We start from the raw sequence: 20,652 nt of genomic DNA, 5'->3' as shown, positions 1-20,652 counted from the left end.
CAAGGGAGTTTGGAAATAGCTCTATTTAAGGTGGGAATTTGGAGAATTTGTATATTACTTATGTGGGCCAGGCAGCATCATAACTTGTATGCTTTAAGTGGTTAGAACCATGTATTGACAACAGTAATTGTATACCCCTGTAGTTTTTTACGTGCTCACAATGACCTGGGGTCTTTTGAAGATTATTTGTGCAAGTATTGTTATTTTCCTTAGTATTTAAGTGAGAAAACAGCAGCATAGAGAGATCAAGTGATTTGCTGGAGATCAGACAGTGATTGGTGAATGTAGGCTATATACTTGTTTTGTCACTCAGACTCTGTCATTGTTTCACTAACTCTAAATTAGCTATCTTTAAAAGTATGTTGCTTTTCATAAAGATGTCAAAGTATATACTTAGATTAAGTTCTGTGTTCTATAGTTGCATATTAGAATTCTAACACATTTAATGGTTGGGCCAATAATTTATAATTAATAAGTAAAGTGTAACACGTCTCACTTCTTAGCAGAATTTAACTGTTGTGAAATGTATAAATGCAGTATAATGTGGCCTGTTTTAAGTGTGTTTCTCTTTTTCTTTCTTCGGAACAAAGGGGTCTTTCTGAGCTTTATGGTTGCCTGATTTCTAACAGAGTTAGATTTTTTTTTTTAATCAATATTTTTCATGTCTAACTTCTAACTTCTACAGCTAATTAATTATTTCATTCCATCTTTGTGACACTATTGTAAGATAGAACATGGAGTGTTTTTTGGTTTTGACTGATGAGGGAAAGTGTGCACCATTAATATTAACTACTATATGTTGGGTAGACTGCTGGGTGTTAGGGCTATAAAGATAAACAAGTCAGAGTTCCAGAGTTCCCTCCTCTGAAGAGCTCCTTGCGAAGCTTAGAACCCGGATCACTTACATTTTAGCTTTGTATCTTTTTGAGTACTAGAACTATGTTGTCTCTTATTTTTCAACAAGATAATTTAATGTCCATCTTCATGAAGCTTATACTTTTACTTTCATGTTGGAGTCATTCTTGCCTGTACTTACTTTGTTGCCTTTTGCTTTTTTTAATGGTATACACATGTTTTCTTACAATTTAAAAGGTAAGATATGTTCTTTGTGGAAAATTTGGAAAGTTTTGAAAAGCACATAGGACAAAATACAAAATTTCACATAATCAGCTGGGCGCGGTGGCGCATACCTTTACACGTAGCACTCTGGGAGGCTGAGTGTGTGGATTGCTTGAGTTCAGGAGTTCAAGGCCAGCCTGAGCAAGAGCAAGATCCTGTCTACTAAAAATAGATAAACTAGCCAGGCATTGTGACAGGTGCCTCCAGTCCCAGCTACTTGGGAGGCCGAGGCAAGAGGATTGCTTGAACCTAGGAGTTTGAGCTGTAAGCTATGATACCACCCACACTCTACCCAGGGTGACAGAGTGAAACTCTGTCTCAAAAAACAAAATTCACATAATCCTTCTGTCCATCTACAACTATTGTTAACATTTTGGTGAATGTATATTTTATGTTTATCAAATTTAAGATCCCTTCTAATCTTGAACTGATTTCATGAAGCCTTCTCTTTTATAAGATGAAAAACTTCCTGAGATTTATTTATAGGTTTCATTATAAATTTATGATTGCAGACTCATGTTTTGCTATTGTATTCAGTTCAGTAAATGATGCAGGTAAACAGGGAGTGTGTGATGAAGTTTGCTTTCATAATAGAGGTAGGAGATATGGGAGTAAGGTAAACATTCACAGGAAAGTTCTTCTGCTGGCCTTTTCTCTAGCTAGACAAAGACAAGAGCAAATGTTTTATCCTGGTAATCCTTGTCTTTCTTAGCACTTGAACTGTCATAGCAGAAGCATTTTTAAGTTTTTTATCCATAACTCTTTCTGATGCAGTTATTAAATTTATTCTTATAGTTCATAGTTGGGTACTTTATACTGTTTGTGAGATCTCAGTTGTTTAATTTGTTTTTTAAATTTCTCCTGCTTTTTAGGTGGAGTTAATTTGGGGTGACACTGTATGAAGCTCCCAACATCTGACAGAATGTGATAGGCAGACAGTAATTAAATAGACACTTAACATGTTAGGGATTATGTGCTATCATCTTTAAATCGTCTTTTTGGAAATAGAAAATATTTCTCTTTTGTGTTTTTTCCTAGGGCTTTTTTTTTTTTTTATTGAGAAGTAGTCTCACTTTGTTGCCCCCAGTAGAGTGCTCTGGTGTCACAGCTCACAGCAACCTCAAACTCTTGGGCTCAAAGATTCCCTTGCCTCAGCCTCCCAAGTACCTGGGACTACAGGCTAGCCTCCCACAATGCCCAGCTATTTTTAGAGAAGAGGTCTGCTGTGGCTAAGATTGGTCTCCAACTGGTGAGCTCAGGCAATCCACCCGCCTCGGCTTTCCAGAATGCTAGGATTCTGGAAATGTGAGCCCCTGTGGCTGGCCAGGCTTTATATATATATAAAATTAAATCATAGCTGTGTACATTAATGCAATCATGGGGTACAATGTGCTGGTTTTATATACAATTTGAAATGTTTTCATCAAACTGGTTAACAGGCTTCGTATTTTTTAAAGTACTCTCATAGACTCACCAAGTTATGTTTTCTTTGTGATCAGAGAATGTCTAGTATGCCTCTGAATACCCTCTCCTTCAGGAATAGCTATTCCATAACAGTCTTAAAAAGTGTTTGTGGAAAATGTGTGAATAATGGTGCCTGTGAGCTCACGTGATAGTTTTATGAAGGTTTTGACTAAAGCAGGAAATGCTCAGGTGATCACTTGGTCTTTAGAGAGTGTTAGTTTGTTTCATCTGAGCTAGCTTGTTTCTCAGCATTAAGTCCTGTTATAACTGTCATTGTTGGGCCATATGAAAATGTGCTGGGAATGAGAAGACTAATAGTATGTTTTCCTCCTCTCTTAGATCCATGCCCGCAACCAAAATGAAATAATTTTTGGGCTGAATGATGGTTACTATGGTGCTCCATTTGAATATAAGGTAAGAGGATTTTTGTACTCTTTTAAAGAGTTTTATTTAGTGCAGCTGTGCTTTGCAGGTGTACAGGGGAGCTATAATTCTGGAAAGCTTTGTGTAAATAGAGTCATGTTTTAGGTATCATTGTAAGTTGGTTTAGTGCAGCTTGATGTGAATGCTTTTTACAATGAAAACTCATTTTGTAAGGCACGAACCCACCCCAGTTCATTTTTTTGAAATCCAAATTGTATCCGTTTTTCTAAAGGAAATCCTTAACTAGCTGTTTCTCTTATTCTAAATAATTCTTTGGTGATTAGGAAAGAATGGTGAATTTTGATTAAATGTAATACAGTTTATTAAATGTTTTAGCTATCTTTTGTAGCTTTCAATAAATTTAAGAAGCCATCAGTCAGGTTGTTTTTATATTTAGCACCATCTCTGTATCTACAGATGATTGAAGAGAGAGAAGAAAATTCATGTTTATCGTGTATCTAGTAGTTGTGATACTGTGCCAGGTGATTCATATTCTTTTTCCTATGTAATACTGGCCACAAACCAATGCATAATTATAATCCTGTCCATTTTATAGTGAGGAGAAATAGGTTATGAGGAATGAATGTAATGGAATCGTACATCTAGAAAGTAGCTTCGCTGAGATTTCAGGTTGCCTGCCCCTAAAACCTATGCTGCCCTGTACTGTATTGTGGCGTTTTATGTATCAGCTTCTGCGGCCTGTACGTGATTTGTACTTATTGATCATGTTGCATTATAATTTGTGGTTGTCTGAAATGCTATTGCTTAGAATACTCCATTCATTCAGCATTTTATAGACTATCTGCTATAGGTTAGCTGCTGTTTTCTAGTGCTAAAATACACTGGTGAGCAAATGGATATTTTCCTTTGTCTATGGGAGAGACAAATACTGATCAAGTAATCCAGCAGATAAACATGTAAACATAAATGATAATAAGTGCTATCAAAGCATATAAGAAGGACCTAACCTATTTTAGGGGCTCAAAAAAAGATCTTCTTGGGGACTTTTAAAACTATACTTAAGTGGACTAGGGAATGGGGACTGAATAAAGAGAGCATTTCAGGCAGAGGAGGTTAATCTGTTGGAGGGCTGTGAAGTGGAAGGGAACCTGATGAGTTCTAGGGACTGAAGGAAGGTGAGAGTGATGAGGGAGAATGATAGCATGTAAGGTTGGAGAGCTAGGCAGAGACCACTGCATGCAACCTTTTAAAGCATTTTACCCTAAGAACAGGAACTATACAGAAGGATTTTTAGTATGGCAGTGACATAGTCAGATTTATGTTTTAATTGTTTCACTCTGGCTGTAGTTAAGGACTTGATCACTGAAGAGGCAAGAATATATGTGGGGGAATAGATCAGTGGTTCTCAACCTTCCTAATGTTACAACCCTTTAATACAGTTCCTATGGGTTGTGACCCACAGGTTGAGAACCACTGGAATAGATGGAGGATATTGTAGCTTATCAAGTCAGATGTTATACTTTAAATCAGGATTATGATACAATAGAGAGAAGATAGATTTAAGAAAAATTTAAGAGATAAAATCATTAGGACTTAGTGATGATTTGAATTTAAGGTATAAGGAAAAAGGAGATGTCAAAGATGACTTGGGTTTCTGGCTTGGATGAAGTAACTAGATGGATAAAAATGCCAGGAGCTTAGAGAATTAAGGAACACTGGAGGAAGACTGTGTTTGGCAGAGGCAGATATGAGTTGAGATGTGATCAATCATATAAATTTGCAATGCCTTCAAGACATCCATATATAGTTGGTAAGTAGGCATTTGGATATATGAATCTGGAGTTCAGAGAAGAGAAGTAGGTTAGAAATTGTGAGTAGGTATAAGATCAACTGGGAACAGATAAATACAGTTAAGAATGAAAGGTGATAAGTAACTAAGCATTGAAGACTTCTAACTTTTAGAGGCTGAATATAGAAAAAGTGTCAGAAAAGAGACTGAGAAGGAATGGTCTGAGGAAAAGAGAAAAGAGAGTAAAGTTTCATGTAAAATTTCAGAGACCAAAGAAAGAGAGTTATTTTTTTGGAGGGGGTAACAGGTGGTTTGTTTGTTTTTCAAGGGGAGAGAGTGGTCAATAAGGTAAGAAATGAAGATTGCCCACTGGATCTAGCAAAATGGAAGTTACTCAAAGTGACTTCAAAACTCAGTTTAAACTCTGACAGGCTTTTTTTGTTTATTTTAAAGCTCTTTCTAAGTTCCTATATGTATATCAGCATCCTGTGTATAGCTTTGACATGAAATATGCCACCTTGTAATTAGGCTTGTCTTTCTACCTTTTAAGTGTGTAATCTTTTTAAGGACAGATTTCCATAGGTACTATTTAATTCCCCGTACCTACCATAATTCTTGGAACATGATTATTTGCTTAGCAAAAATGTGATTTAACGAGGGAACTGTGGAACAGCAGCTATTTGTAACGTCCCATTTGTGGGGTTAGCTATCTCAGCACTCTTAAAGTATGAAGTTCCTCCTGCAACTGGTAACTAACTTGCCATTTAGCATAATGTCTGGCACTTAGTAATAATATTAATAGTCAATGTCTATTGAGGTGTGTATCAAACACTATTTTAAGAGCTTTATAACTATTATTGTATTTAATTCCCTAAGAACCCTATAGCCAGATACCAATAGTTGCTAAGGTTTTGGGTAGGCCAATAACAATACTCCTTTCTTAAGAGTTTGGAGCTCCAAGTTTGGAAATAAGATAAATGATAGATAAATGGAGATTAGAATGTTGGCTTTATTACTGATAAAACTGGCAAATGTGACTTAATTTCTATGACTAAAAGAGCTTGTTGTGCCTAAAAGGGCTTGCTCCCAAACTGGATCCCCTACCTTCCTCCCTGCAAATAACAGTGCAAATGAAACTGAGGAACAAAGCGTGATCCTTCAGACCGAAAGCAGAATTTGTATGTGTGCTTTAGATCAGGCGTCCTCAAACTACGGCCCGCGGGCCACATGCGGCCTGCCGAGGACATTTATCGGGCCTGCCTGGTGTTTTTGCCTCCGCTGCCTGACCTGCTTAGCAGCCGACTCATCCTGGGGCCCACAGTCTGGCCCTCCAATGGCCTGCAGGACAGTGAACTGGCCCCTGTTTAAAAAGTTTGAGGACCCCAGTTTTAGACAGTCTGTTTCTGATGGATGGGGAACCTGGAAAGAACTAAGCCAGCTATGCCCAGTTCCATCTCTGGGGCTTAACAATCAGATAAGCTATCTGCTGGTCCTGGGAGGCATGAGTGAAGACACAGAAAAACTAGAAATTTTTTCTTTCTTTTCTTTTTTTTTTTTTTAGACAGAGTCTTACTCTGAGTAGAGTGCCATTACATCTCAGGTCACAGCAACCTCAAACTCTTGGGCTCTCTCTTGCCTCAGTCTTCCAAGTAGCTAGGACTACAGACACCCACCACACACCCAGCTATTTTTAGAGATGAGGTCTTGCTCTGGCTCAGGCTGGTCTTGAACCTATGAGCTCAGGCAATCCGGCCGCCTCGGCCTCCCAAGTGCTGGGATTACAGGTGTGAGCCACTGCACCTGGCTTAGAAAGTTTCTATTCATGACTTTCATCTCTGGGAAGTAGGGGGTTAATGTTTTTCTCCTGTGTGGGAACATGGGAATGCAGAGTGAGTGAGTCCCTCTAACACTAATAATGGCTAATATTTAGTGAGCACCTGTGTACCAGGTGCTACTTTTAAATGCTCTGCGTATTTCACCTCATTTAAACCTTACAGTTGGCCTTTCATAGGAGAAGCTGATGCACAGAAAGAACAGAAAGCTTTGTCCACTAGGTAGGAGACAGAAAAGGAAACAAAAAAGAAAACAAATGGTAAACAGAAACATGTGGTGTGGGGTAGCAGTAAGTCCAAATATTGTGATGTGCAGCCATAATACTTGTAAATGGATATCACATTGATGTTTGGAATATTTCATAAAAACATTTAAAAATGCTAAAGGCAGCAGGCTTTGAGAACAGGGCTAAATTTCAAGAACATGTGTTCTATACAGAAAAGGAAAAGTTACACTTGTGAAGCAATGACAGAGCACGTTTTAAAGAAACTTTTAAATAATGACTTCAATTTTTGTTGACCAATTTGGCATTTTTGTTTTTTTATGTTAACCGTGACCAGAAACAGTACTTCTCCCTGTGTCTGTGTTCTCTTGAAGTATGTTCAGTCATGAGGGGTCTAAAAGCTGAAATTATTTCTTATTTGCTCAGAATGTTTCCCTCTTTCTTTATCTGCTTCCTAAAAGGCTTTCCTCATTCCTGTAGAGTTTCACAGAGCTAGATCCATAGTAAACCTCTTACCTGTATACAGCAATGGATCAGTAGTTCATTCTCGCTCCAGGACTGTGTTTGGACACTTATTTTCATACATTGAAAAACTTTGACTGAAATATATGCTGTGGGTTTTAATCCTTTAGGAGTGATTTGGTTTTATTAACTTTATGTAGTAAAATTGTATTTATTTGGCATGCAAATGTGTCAGTGTTAAGATTTAACACTGTTAAACCTTCAAGTGAACAATAATAGACAAAGTAATCGAGTAAGTGATGACACTCGATTACGGTTCTCTTTTTTAGTTATACAAGTGACTCAGGATTCTGTTTTCTACCAAATATCCAACAAATATTACAAGCCTGTTATTAAAGTAGCATATAAATATTTTTAAGACACAGATTAACAAACATGTATTTTTTCATTGAGGAGATAAGATAGCATATATTTCAGATCTCCAGTTTACATATAGGTTTATTTTCTGATGTTAGTTGTTTGGGTCTTGTAGCTAATGCAGGTGAATTATAAAAGAAGCTTAAATACTTTGAAGAGTACCTCAGGAAGAGGTTGTACTGTTTGGGGATTATGGAGAACCAAAGAGGAACATGTCAAGGAACACTTGAAGTTGCTGAAGAAGGTTAGGTGGCCTGGAGAGATGTTTTCTATGTAGTTTTAAATGCTGGGATGGCAGCTGGGAGAGGGTGGTAAATAAAAGACTGTTGGGCCAGTTCTTTATCCAGTAAGCTGGAAACCTTTCAGATCCCAGGCCAGGATTTTGCCTTTAGTATATGCATGTAGGATTATCTTTGCCTAAATTTCCTTCTGGCAACCACTTTTTTGGGGGGTGGGGTGGGTGGGAGAGACTGTTGATAGCTACGTTGGGTGAATGCAAGCTCCTAGTGGTTTGGAATATGGGTTTTGGAGTCAGATTGATGTGGATTTAATGCAGACACCACCATAAACTACTATTCTAGTAAATGGAAACTACTCCCTGGGCACAAAAGTCCCTGGTAACAGGAATTATACTTTTTATGCTTACCAGTGTATTAACATTGTATTATCTAGCATGGAGCTTGGTATGTAGTAGGTGCTTGATGAAATTTTGTTAATGAATACAGGTCAATGCTTGCTGTGTTTCAGATTATCATAGCAATAATTGAGACTAAAAATCTTGAGGAGATGGTATTTTTCCCATCTGACTTTACCCAGCCTCATGTTTTGGTATTTATTTTTATGTAAACTCATACTGGCATAATAACTCCATTGTGCTAATGACAAAGTGAAAAATACTTTAGACTAGTAATTTGTTTCTCAGGTTAAAAACTATAGTGGCAGTATCTTTAGAGTCCAGTAGATGGCAATACTTTCTCATGTTAATCAGAAAAAATTAGAGCAAGGATAGAATCCAGGTCAAAAAAATCAAATCTTTTTAAATGAATCTTTTCAAACTCTCAGGAGATTGAAATAGCAATTTGGTGGACTTCACAAAATCAACTATGTAACTTGATCATGTCAAGTACATAGTCAGCCTGAGATTGAAAATTCAGGGACAGCAGCAAGTTTCAGTATCTGTTTTGAGAGCCTGTACAAGTGAAATTATCTTCTTCTTTTCCTTTTTTCAAGTCATAGTACTTTTGGAAAGTAGAAAATCTGAATTCTAATCTCCAGATTTGTTCTGGTACTGTTTCTTGAGCAAATTACTTAACCTCTCTTAGTTTTAGTAGTTTTAGGTTACTCATATCAAAAATAAGAAAATCTAGCCAGAGGAGGTGACTCATACCTGTAATCCTAGCACTCTGGGAGGCGTGGATTGCTTAAAGTCAGGAGTTTGAGAGCAGCCTGAGTAAGAGTGAGACCCTGTCTTTACCAAAAAATAGAAAGAAATATGAGGGCACTGTGGTGTGCACCCATAGTCTCGTCTCGCCTATAGTCCCAGCTACTTCTCTGTAGGCCCAGCTACTCATGAGTCTGAGGTGGAAGGATCACTTGAGCCCAGAAGCTTCAGGTTGCAGTGAGCTAGGCTGATGCCATGGCACTCCAGCTTGGGACAATAGAATGAGATTCTATCTCAAAAAAAAAAAAAAAAAAGTAAGAAAATCCCAATTACTGGGTGGCGCCTGTGGCTTTAAGAGTAGGGTGTGGCCCCATATACTGGAGGTGGCGGGTTCAAACCTGGCCCTGGCCAAAAACTGCAACCTCCCCCAAACCCCAATTACTGGATAATACTACAGAGGATATTAGAGTTATTTCACCCAACACCCTTATTTCATAGATGGAGAAACTAAGGCTTAGGGGTCCTCATGACCTACTGTACTTAAATTGACAAATTAGCTCCATGCTATAGATGATAACTTCAAACATAGTTATAATTACATATATGTTTATATATACATGTACAGATTTGTATAGCTCTTTTATCTTAAGGCTTTACCTATAAATAATTTCACTCAATCCTTATGATAACCTTGGAGGAAGATAGGACAACCATTATTAACATTATTTGCTTTATAAGAAAATTGAGTCATAGAAAGGTAAAGTAATTTTCACTCTGTGACTTAGTCACTTTTATACAGTGAATTGTTCCTTGTTCTTTGCTCTTAAAGCTCTTTGGACGTACTTCTGTTAGTAGTTGTCTCAGCTTACTGTAATTTTTTGGATGATCTCTCTCTCTCTCTCTTTTGAGGGTACGAATTATATTTTTATTTTGCATCTCTAAGACCAGGCTCAGTAGGAGGCATCTAATAGATATACAGTAAGTACTTGTAGAATAAGGAACGGCCAAGGTAACAGAATGAGTTAGTGGCAGAATCTGGATCAGCACACATCTCTCTTTCTAGATGTGTACATTCTTCTTTATATTATATCACCTGTGAAAAGGTGATGGGTAGATCATTTTCATCATTTAATTTCTTTTTGAGGTTTCTGCTATCATTTAATTTCATTAACCGTGATCATGCAATGTTAGAGATGGCTTCTTTAACTTATAGCAACTCAGGCAGACAAGTACTAGTATGTTTATTTAGTTAACTTTGTAGAACTGAGAAATTAAAAAAAAAATGGCTATTTCCTCTTGCTAGTCTATTAATGGATACTAATTTGTTTCCAAAGCATGTCCCACACAGTATACAAGCAAAACTTTCAAAACAGGGATTAAGTGTCCCAAGTACAGCCTATATTTTAAACAGAGAGCTGGATATAGTACAATTTGTGTCCAGTCTTTCAGTATAGTATCAAGGAAAAGTTGGAAAATCATAAAAATAGCTAATTCCTATGTGTATTCTATTCAGTTTTCCTTTCCTTTCAAACTGTCCCCCTCCCCCATTACAATATAAAGACTGGAGAAATCCTCAGGGGCTGTTTGTAATAGCTGCTTGCTTTATTATAATATGTCTAAGTATCTGAGCCCAGTTTAAATCCAAGGTAAAATTTTGTTTCTGAACGATTTTGAACTGGTATGATTGCCTAGAACAGCGGTTCTCAACCTGTGGGTTGCGACACCTTTGTAACAATGAAAATACATCGTGACATTAGGAAGGTTGAGAACCACTGGTCTAGAATGTATTATACCAGGTGGGTACAGAGCTTTTTTTTTTTTTTTTTTTTGAAACAGAGCCTCAAGCTATCCCTCTGGGTAGAGTGTCATGGCATCACAGCTCACAGCAACCTCCAACTCCTGGGCTCAAGCGAGTCTCTTGCCTCCACCTCCCAAGTAGCTGAGACCACAGGCTATTTTTTGGTTGCAGCCATCATTGTTGTTTTGGTGGGCCCGGGCTAGATTCGAACCCGCCACCTTAGGTCTGTGTGGCTGGCGCCTTTAGCCACTGGAGCCACAGGTGCCGAGCCGGGTACAGAGCTTTTAATGGCTTCTATTGTTAGTTTTCATTTACTGAGTATCTACTACGTGTCAGACATAATACCAGATACTTTACTTGTTTTTATTTAATCTGTGTAATAACCATGAGATAGTTATTATCCTTATTTTATGAGTGAAGTATCCTAGAAAGAAACTTTAAGTTACTAACTCAAGATTATGTATGTAGTAGGTGGCAGATCCATGATTTAAGCCCAGAGCTGGCTCATTGAAGGTTTTTCTTTTTTTGTCGTCCTTGGTAGAGTGCTGTGTCATCATAGCTCATAGCAACCTCAAACTCATGGGCGATTCTCTTGCCTCAACCTCCTAAGTAGCTGGGACTATAGGCACCCACCACAACGCCAGGCGATTTTTAGAGATGGGGTCTCACTCTTGCTCAGGCTGGTCTTGAACCTGTGAGCTCAGGCAATCCACACACCTTGGCTCCCAGAGTGCTAGGATTACAGATGTGAGCTACTGCACCAGACCTTCTTTTCCCTTTTTTTTTGTTTTGTGACAGAGTCTCACTTTGTTGCCCCTGGTAGAGTGCCCTGGCATCATAGGTCACAGCAACCTCAGACTCTTGGGGTCAAATGATTCTCTTGCCTCAGCCTCCCAAGTAGCTAGGACTACAGGTACCCACCACAACACCCAGATATTTTTAGAGATGGGGTCTCCCTCTATCTCAGGCTGGTCTTGTACTCCTGAGCTAAGGCTATCTGCTTGTCTTGGCCTCCTGGAGTGCTGGAATTACAGACGTGAGCCACTGTGCCCAGCCTTCTTTTCCCTTTTTTAAGAAACAGGGTCTTGCTCTGTTGCTCAGGCTGGTGTGCAGTAGTATGATCATAGTTCTCTGTAACCTCAAATTCTTAGGCTCAGGCTGTCTTGTCTCAGCCTCCTAAATAGGATTATAGGTGCATACCACTATGCTTGGCTAATTTTTATTTTTTTTAATATTTATTTATGTATTTATTTATTTTTGAGACAGAGTCTTACTTTGTTGCCCTTGGTAGAGTGCTGTAGTGTCCTAGCTCACAGCAACCTCAAATTCCTGGGCTCGAGTGATCCTTTTGTCTCAGCCTCCGGAGTAGCTGGGACTACAGGCTCTTGCTACAGTGCCCAGCTATTCTTAGAGACACAATCTCACTCTTGCTCAGGCTGGTCTTGAGCTCCTGAGCTCAGGTAATCCATTTGCCTTATCTTCTTAGAGTGCTAGGATTACAGGCATGAGCCACTGTGCCCAGCTTTAATTTTTATTTTTAAATCTGTTTAGAGGTGAGATCTTGCTAAGTGGTCTGGGCTAGGGTCAAACTCCTTTCCTTAAGCAATCCTTTTGTCTTGACCTTCCAGGCTATGGCATGTTCTCCTAACCACTATGTTACGTGGATAGCATCTTTCTACCTATCCTCCCACTTCATCTAGCATGTCAAAGTACCAAGGGTCTACCTTTTTTTTTTTTTTGAGACGGAGCCTCAAGCTATCCCCCTGGGTAGAGTGCCATGGCATTAGGCTCATAGCAACCTCCAACGCCCGGGCTCAAGCAAGTCTCCTGCCTCAGCCTCCCAAGTAGCTGGGACCACAGGCGCCCTCCACTACGCCTGGCCATTTCTTGGTTGCAGCCATCGTTGTTGTTTGGCGGGCCTGGGCTAGGGATTCGAACCTGCCACCTTAGGTGTATGTGGCTGGCGCCTTAGCCGCTTGAGCCACAGGCGCCAAGCCCCAAGGTCTACCTTTACATTTAACTAGAAATGTCAACTAGCTGTACACCCGGAATCAAAGAGAGTACATGGGCAAGTGCTTTGAGCAGTATAAAGTGCTTTGTTCTACAGACTGAGTAGTTATTACTGTAGAGTGGGCATGCAGTGCCCATGAGGCCATCAACCCCCTGAAGCCCACAAAAGTTCTACACATTAGTCATTGTATTTGGCTTCTTGCTGAGTCTTTTTTTCCCTCCTTTCTCTTGGATCAAATTAACTTTTGACAGATGTTTGGAAAATCATCTTAGCCTGTAATTCGTATTTATAAATCCTGCTGCTGCAGTGTGGTCCCCATTCTCTCTCTTCATTGAAGCCAGAGAATAATCTGGGAAAATGCCATGTTTCCTGTTATGAATTTGGAGGATCTTGTCTTCTTAGCACAAATTTTGAGCCTTTGAGAATTTTAATACTGGAAAATTCAAAGCCAAATGTGGTTCTTCATATTGCTGTTTTAGATTCTTGAGAAGTAAACAGAAACAGAGCTCCACACTCATCCTCACCGCGGATTCAAGGAGCTTAGCATTTTGAAAACTTGTTTTTACTGTTCTTTTTCAGATTTGTAATTAGGGCGTTTTGACACCTACCCCCCCAAAAAAAGTCAATTTCAATTTAAACTGTTCTACAAAACTGAGAATCTTTTCTCTCCCACGTCCTCCTCTGTGTCTCAAATCTCTCTGTTAAAGCTGGTGAACATGCTAACTAACCCTGTTGCCTTCTCTTCCTTCTCCCACTTCTCTCTTCTCACAGTTACAGTCATTTGTTTATACATCCTGTCTTCCTATTAGAGCATACACTTCTTTAGGGCTGCGATTATGCCTTACTCACTTTTATAGCCTCAGGATTTAGCAGAGACTTTGCTGAGTGCTAATGTAGACATTTTAAAAGAAATGGATGGCTACATTAGCAGGGTCCCTTTCAGTCCTCCTGTCATGGAGTAGCATTAAAGACGCTTGGTGTACTTCATAATTGAGAGTGGGACTGCGATTGTGATTATTTTCTGAGAATAGTGCAAAACTTTGAAGTGTAGACAATAAACTCTTCATCCCTGTAGATTTGAGTTAAAAATAATGAATTTTAGTTTCAGAATCTGTATATCTTTGCTTAGTAACACTGTTCTTACTTCTCACTGCTTCATAATATTTTAAGGAAGAGGAATAACATTCTCTGTTTTCTTAAACCTTGGGCTAGATCTGAGGGAATTTACACATTTACCTTAGGTGCAGTGTCTCAGAAGAGGTCTCACCTTCACTCAACAGCTCAACATCTGGGCTTCATCAGATCTCAGAGCCAAGGAATGTCCAAGGCTTGGTGATGCTTACCAGAGATACTTGCACAATTTTACTCAGTTTAAACTTGGCTGACACTTAAAAATGTATTAATGTCCAAATGAACATATACACAGGGGAACACAGGCTGTCTATTGATTCATCAGGTAGCTGTTTTAGAAGTAGTCATACAAATACATACTGTCTTTAAAAAATACACTCACTGTGTGTGAAAATGTGGTCAGGTAGTAGGATGAGCAATTATTTTTTTCTTTGCTCATCATGATTTTTTATTTTACCTAACTATGTAGAAGGCCCTCTTGCAAAGCTCACTTGTAGCTTTAAGAATAACGTGAAACACTGGCAGGTCCTCCAGGGAAAAGCTTTCAGTGGCAACCTTAAACTATTCTCCACATTCTGTTTTTTTTTTTTTTCTCATTAATGCATTGTATTTGCATGATTCAGATCCCACCCAAATAAAATTCATCTCCATGCTAGACTTCCATGTATCCAGACATGTGTCAGATTGCGTAGATGTTTCAGAGACACTATGCCCTACCTGGCCCAAACTGAGCTTAGTTCCGCTTCCCCTCTCACCAAACTTCCTCCTGTTGTGTTCCATAAGGGAGAGGTTACTCTCTCATGGCAGAACAGAGTGGTCCTTTAGGTCCTTCCTCTAGGTTTGAATCATGGTGGCTACTAAATAGTCCTTTCCCTGGTTGACGTTGCAGCCGTGTTTATCTTTATAAAATGTTGATTGTGTTCCTCCTTTATTCAAGTCATGTCAGTAGTATTCGCTCTCAGTAATTAATGGCTTAAAAGGTTTTGCTGTTCTTTATTTGTAAAAACCCCATCTTTAATACCTTCTTATGCTGAAATTTGTCCATGCCAGTTTCAGCTTAGACCCCATTTTCATTGGAAGGTTTTCTGTGACATACTCCTTAAGTCCTGTTTAGATAGTCCTATGGCACTTTGTATTACATTTTTCTCATCAGTGACCCTTGTCTTAGATTCTGATTGCCAGTTTACTCATCCCTTTTTAATTGTGTGAGGAGGGCAGGGGCAGTGTCTTATCTATGTGACCAATTTCTCCCTAGTGCTTAGCACTATTTCTGGCATATAGTAATAATATAGTAAATACATGTTGAATGAATGAATAAAGCTTCTCTAACAACACATCATTAGAAGTTCTGTTGGAATACACACTATTTGGTTATAGCTTGTTACTCAAAATTCTAATTCTCTGTGTCTCAGTGGTTTCTGACCATTTCTGCATAGACACCTGTCATTTCCCAATTCTTATATGGTAAATGGAACTCTTTTTCTCTCTAGGCTGACTTTTCTTTCTGATTTTCTTTATTAACTACTTTTTCATTTATCCAGGCCTCAAATCTATAGTTTGGATTTCTTTCTTTTATCCATTCTATTCTTTTAGCCGCTAGACTCATTTGAGTCTTTCTTTGAAATAACTGTGGTATCCATGGCTACTTTTCTATCTCCATTTTTGTAACCCAAGCTCTGGATTACTGCGGTAGTATCCTGGCAGGCCTATGGACTCTAGTCTCTTTGTATCTACTGTCTTATCTTGCCCGATTAACCTTGCTAAAGCATACTCTTATTTTTTATCTTTTACCTAAAGGTGGTATAGAGTGTCATTGTCTGCTACTTCTCTCCATCACCCAAATTCAGTCAGCTGTATTATACTTTTTGTTCTACCTCTGCTTTTATTTCTCCTTCTCTTTCTTTCTCTCTTTCCTTCTCCCTCCCTGTCTTCCCTCTCCTTTTTTTCTTTCTATTTTTTTTGAGACAGTCTTTTTATCGCCCTTTGGTAGAGGGTCGTGGCATTATAACCCTTAGCAACCTCAAACTCTTGGGCTTAAGTGATCTTCTTGCCTCAGCCTCCCAAGTAGCTGGGACTACAGGCCCCTGCCACAGTGCCCAGCTATTTTTTAAAGATGTGATCTTGCTTTGGCTCAGGCTAGTCTGGAACTCCTGAGCTCAAGCAATCCACCTGCCTGGGCCTCCCCGAGTGCCAGCATTATAGGCGAGAGTCATGGCTCCCATCCCCTCCCTGCTTTCTTCCACTTTCCCCATCCTGCCTCTCTCTGCCTTTCCCTCTACCTCTCACTTCTCTGTTGTTTTTCATTACCATTGCTGTTGGTGCATTTGAACTCTCATTATATCTCGTATGTGGGGATTTTTATCATTGCCTTCTAACTGGTATTTGTATGTTCTTCACCCTCCAGTTCATCACTTTTGTTAATACCAGAGTAACCATCCTAAAATGCAGCTCTGATCATTACCCTCCACTGTCAGGAAACTTTCGTGAGTCCTTATTGCCAATAACTTGTCTTCATTTTTAACATGGTATTTAAGGCTTTCTGTGTTCCAGCCCTCCCAACCTACTTACTCAGCTGTATCTCCCACTACTTCCCTCTCCAGGGTTCCAAATAATTTCTTCATCACTGAAGCTAAACCAATTGGACCACTGTTTAATTTTCGCTGAATGCAGCTTGTGTTTTCTCTCAGTCATGCTTTGGCTAAAGGTGCTCCATCTGTGTGGGACTTCCCTTCACTGTCATTCAGCTTTTCAGTACTACTTAATCCATCCCAAATACTGCCACCCTGCAGCCTTTCATGTTCCTGCTTCTCTGCTAGATGTAATCTTTACCACGTCAGAACTTCTGTAGGTTTTCTTTTTCTTTTCTTTCTTTTTTTTTTTTTTTGAGACAGAATCTTGCTCTGTCATACCAGGTAGAGTACAGTGGTATCATAGCTTACTGACTAGTGCTCCCTCAAACTCCTGGGCTCAAGTGATCCTCCTGCCTCAGCCTCTGGCATAGCTGGGACTACAGGCATGTACCATGATGCCCAGCTGATTTTTTGATTTTTAGTAGAGATGGGGGTCTTGCTCTTGTTCAGTCTGGTCTTCAACTCCTGAGCTCAAGTGATCCTCCTTGGTCAGCCTCCCAGAGTGCTAGGATCACAGGCATGAGTCACCATGCTCCACTTTTTTTTAACCCTTTCTTATGCATTTGTGTTATTTACGTCACTTAGAACCATAAATGGGTTGTGTGCTTTATGTAGATGATTAGTAGCAATTGCCCAACACTATCTGTGTATTAGGTGTTCAGTGAACAATTAAATGAATGTATGTGTGGTGCTGTTAACTTCATAATCAGTTATCCCATCAATTGGGTTATTTCTGTGATACCTTTTATAGTTTTAATGACGTTAGAAACAGTCTTGTGACTGCTGTAGCTGCTAAAAACTCCCAAAATGTATAGTAATATGTCTTAAAAGGTTACTCATCCTGTGAGCTAGTACAGGGATAAGTAAACTACGGTCTAGTAGTTTGTATGGCCCACAGTTAAGAATGGTTTTCACATTTTTCAATAATTTGAAAGAAGAAAAACAAAGAGACTATGTGACAGAGATGACATGTGGCCTATAAAGCCTGGAATATTTATTATCTGGCCCTTTACAGAAAAGGTTTTTGCTGACCACCGATACAGAAATACACCTGATTTGCTTGTAATTACTCATACTCATTGGCTAATTGAAATTATCTGTTTTTCTGAACAGTTTAATAGGCACTTATCCAGACCAGTGACTATTCCCTTCCTTGAAAAAGAATTTTTAGGCCTGGCTTCAGAAGAATTTTGAGTGACATGTAAATCTCTTCTGGCTCTTTGGCACTTGGCAGTATCTCATACAGATAACCAGATACAAATGAGTCGTTGCTTTCCATTATAATCCTTTGTTAGAGGTCTGTCAGGATTGAACATCTGGTGAAGTTAGATGTCATTCAGAACAAGGCTCTTAGCATATTTGAAGAATGTTAATTGCTAAGTGATGGCTGAAACAGAAGAGCTTAATGTCCTTAAATTGCCTTAAATGTACATGGACTCAGAATTTTGGAATTGGAAAAGGTCTCAGAGATCATCAAGTATAACACAGTTCTTAAGAACCTTAGCTATGGAGCCAGACTGCATGGCTCTTCTGCTTAATCCTCTCTGCGTCTCAGTTTCCTCACCTTTAAAGTGGGGATAATAATAGTATCTATTTCACAGGGTTGTGTGAGTATTAAATGTGTTAACATTGAACCTTAACCTTTGGTTAACATTGACATGTAAAACATAAGATCGTGATGCACTGTAAATGCTTGTAAATGTTATTCTTGTTTGTATTACTGTCATTATTATGGTTTTTGTTAGTAGTAATCTCATCTCATTTTATAGTTAAAGAAGCTAAGGCCTAGAAGAGTTAAATAATTTTCCTCACTCTTATGATAGGCAGAGTAGATTAAATCCCAGGATCCTGGCTTTTGGTTGGAATGCTTTTCCTGTGTTACAATGTGTTGCTTTTAGTTGTATGTTAGTGGGTGTGGGAGAATTTTTAATAGAAAAAATATTTGGCAGCTTTTTGCATAAAATAAGGAAAGCTAAGTAGAACATCATTAATCATTTTCCCTCAGAGTCTTAAATCTACTTATATACGTAGTGTCTTTTATTATTTGAATATTATTGCTGAATTATAGGACTGGCTCTCTGTTCTCTTTTTCTTTTGTTTTCAAATATATAGATTATCCATCCCTTTTTTGTTAATTGAGGTGAAATTCACATAACATAAGTTAACCATTTTGGAGCATACAATACAGTGGCCTTAGGTACATTCACAGTGTTGTACAACGACCACCTCTATCAAGTTGTAAAATATTTTAATCACTCCACAGGAAAACTTTGTACCCATTAAGCAGTCATTCTCCATTTTAAGGTCCTCAACAGTCCTCTGGCAAACATCAGTGTACTTTCCATCTCTTTGGATTTACCTATTTTGGGTATCTCAAATAAATGGAATCAGAAGGTATGCAATCTTTTTTTCTGGCTTTTTTCACTTAACCTTACATATATATAGATATATATAAAATTAAATCATAGCTGTGTACATTAATGCAATAATGGGGTACAATGTGCTGGTTTTATATACAAACTGGTCAACATAGCCTTCACAGCATTTTCTTAGTTATTGTGTTAAGACATTTATATTCTACACCTAGTAAATTTCACATGTACCCTTGTAAGATGCCCTGTAGGTGTGGTCCCACCAATTACTCTCCCTAATATTTTTTTTAACCTAAAGTTTTTGTGATACATCCACATGTCACATGTCTTAGTACTTCCTTCCTTGATTTTAGGGCTGAGTGATGTTCCAGTGTGTCTGTGTGTCTCTCTCTGTGTGTGTCTGTGCATATATATATGTGTGTATATATATATATAATACAAACATAAAACACACTGCATTTTGTTTATTCATCTGTTGATGGACATTTGGATTGTATCTATCTTCTGACTGCTGTGAATAGTGCTGCTATGACATACTATATACAAGTATTTGTTTGAGTGGTTGTTATCAGTTCTTTTGAGTGTGTACCCAGAATTGGAATTTCTAGGCCATATTATAATTCTGTGTTTAATTTTTTGAGACGTTGCTAACCTTTATTTTACTTTGGCTGACCATTTTACATTCCTTACAGCAATGTATAAAGGTTCTAATATTTCTACATTCTCACCAAGACTTACTTTTTGTTTGTTGTTGATATTTTTGTTTTATTGTTGCCATCTTAGTGGGTACGGAATAGTATTTCATTGTGGCTTTAATTTGCATTTCCCTAATGACTAAAGATGTTGATCACCTTTTTATGTGCTTCTTGGCTATTATATATCTTTTTTTGAGAAATGTCTCTTCAAGCCCTTTTGCCCATTTTTAAATTCAGTTGTTTGTCTTTTTATTATTGAATTGTGAGAGTTCTTTGTATATTCTGAATATTAGACCTGTATCAGAGATAAAGTTTGTAAATATTATCTCCCATTCTGTGTATTGCTTTTCCGCTGTCTTCATAGTGTCCTTTGATGTGCAGAAGTTGTTAATTTTGTTACTAATGCTTTTGGTAGCATCTGTAAGAATCCATTGGTGAATCAAAGGTTATGTAGATTTACCCTTGTGCTTCTTTTAATAGTTTTATGTTTTTTTAGCTTTATGGTCTTACAACTAGGTCTTTGATTCATTTTGGAGTAATTTTTTATTTGTGGTGTTAGGGACAGATCTAACTTCATTCCTTTGCATTTGGCTATTCAATGGTTTCAACCCAATGTGTTGATAAGACTATTATTTCCCCATTGAATAGTCTTGGCATCTTTGTAGACAATAGGTTGGTTATAGATGTATCAGTTTATTTATGGATTTTCAGTTCTATTTTATTGATCTATATATCTGTCTTTATGTCAGTGCCATCCTGTTCTGATGGCTTTTGCTTCATAGTAAGTTTTGAAATCAGGAAATGTGAGTCTTTCAACTTTCTCCTCTTTTTTCAATATTATTTTGGTTATTTGTTGATCCCTTGTAATTCCATAGAAATTTGAGAATCCACTTTTCCAATTCTTTCTTTTTTCTTTTCTTTCTTTCTTTCTTTTTTTTTTTTT

General features: G+C 38.2%; 1 protein-coding gene across 1 annotated transcript in view; it reads left to right on the top strand.

Annotated features, from left to right (window-relative positions):
• Nucleotides 1-20,652, top strand: part of UVRAG (UV radiation resistance associated) — a 322,439-nt gene that overhangs the window by 66,640 nt on the left and 235,147 nt on the right. Inside the window, exon 5 of the mRNA XM_003780887.2 lies at nucleotides 2,923-2,997. Within this exon, the coding sequence (XP_003780935.1) occupies nucleotides 2,923-2,997 (75 nt within the window). The remainder of the gene's footprint in view (nucleotides 1-2,922; nucleotides 2,998-20,652) is intronic.

Source organism: Otolemur garnettii, unplaced genomic scaffold, assembly GCF_000181295.1.
Source record: "Otolemur garnettii isolate 467f Iridium unplaced genomic scaffold, OtoGar3 scaffold00001, whole genome shotgun sequence".
NCBI classification, from domain to species: domain Eukaryota; kingdom Metazoa; phylum Chordata; class Mammalia; order Primates; family Galagidae; genus Otolemur; species Otolemur garnettii.
Note: the sequence above shows the minus strand (reverse complement) of the source record. Positions and strands in the feature narration are given on the sequence as shown.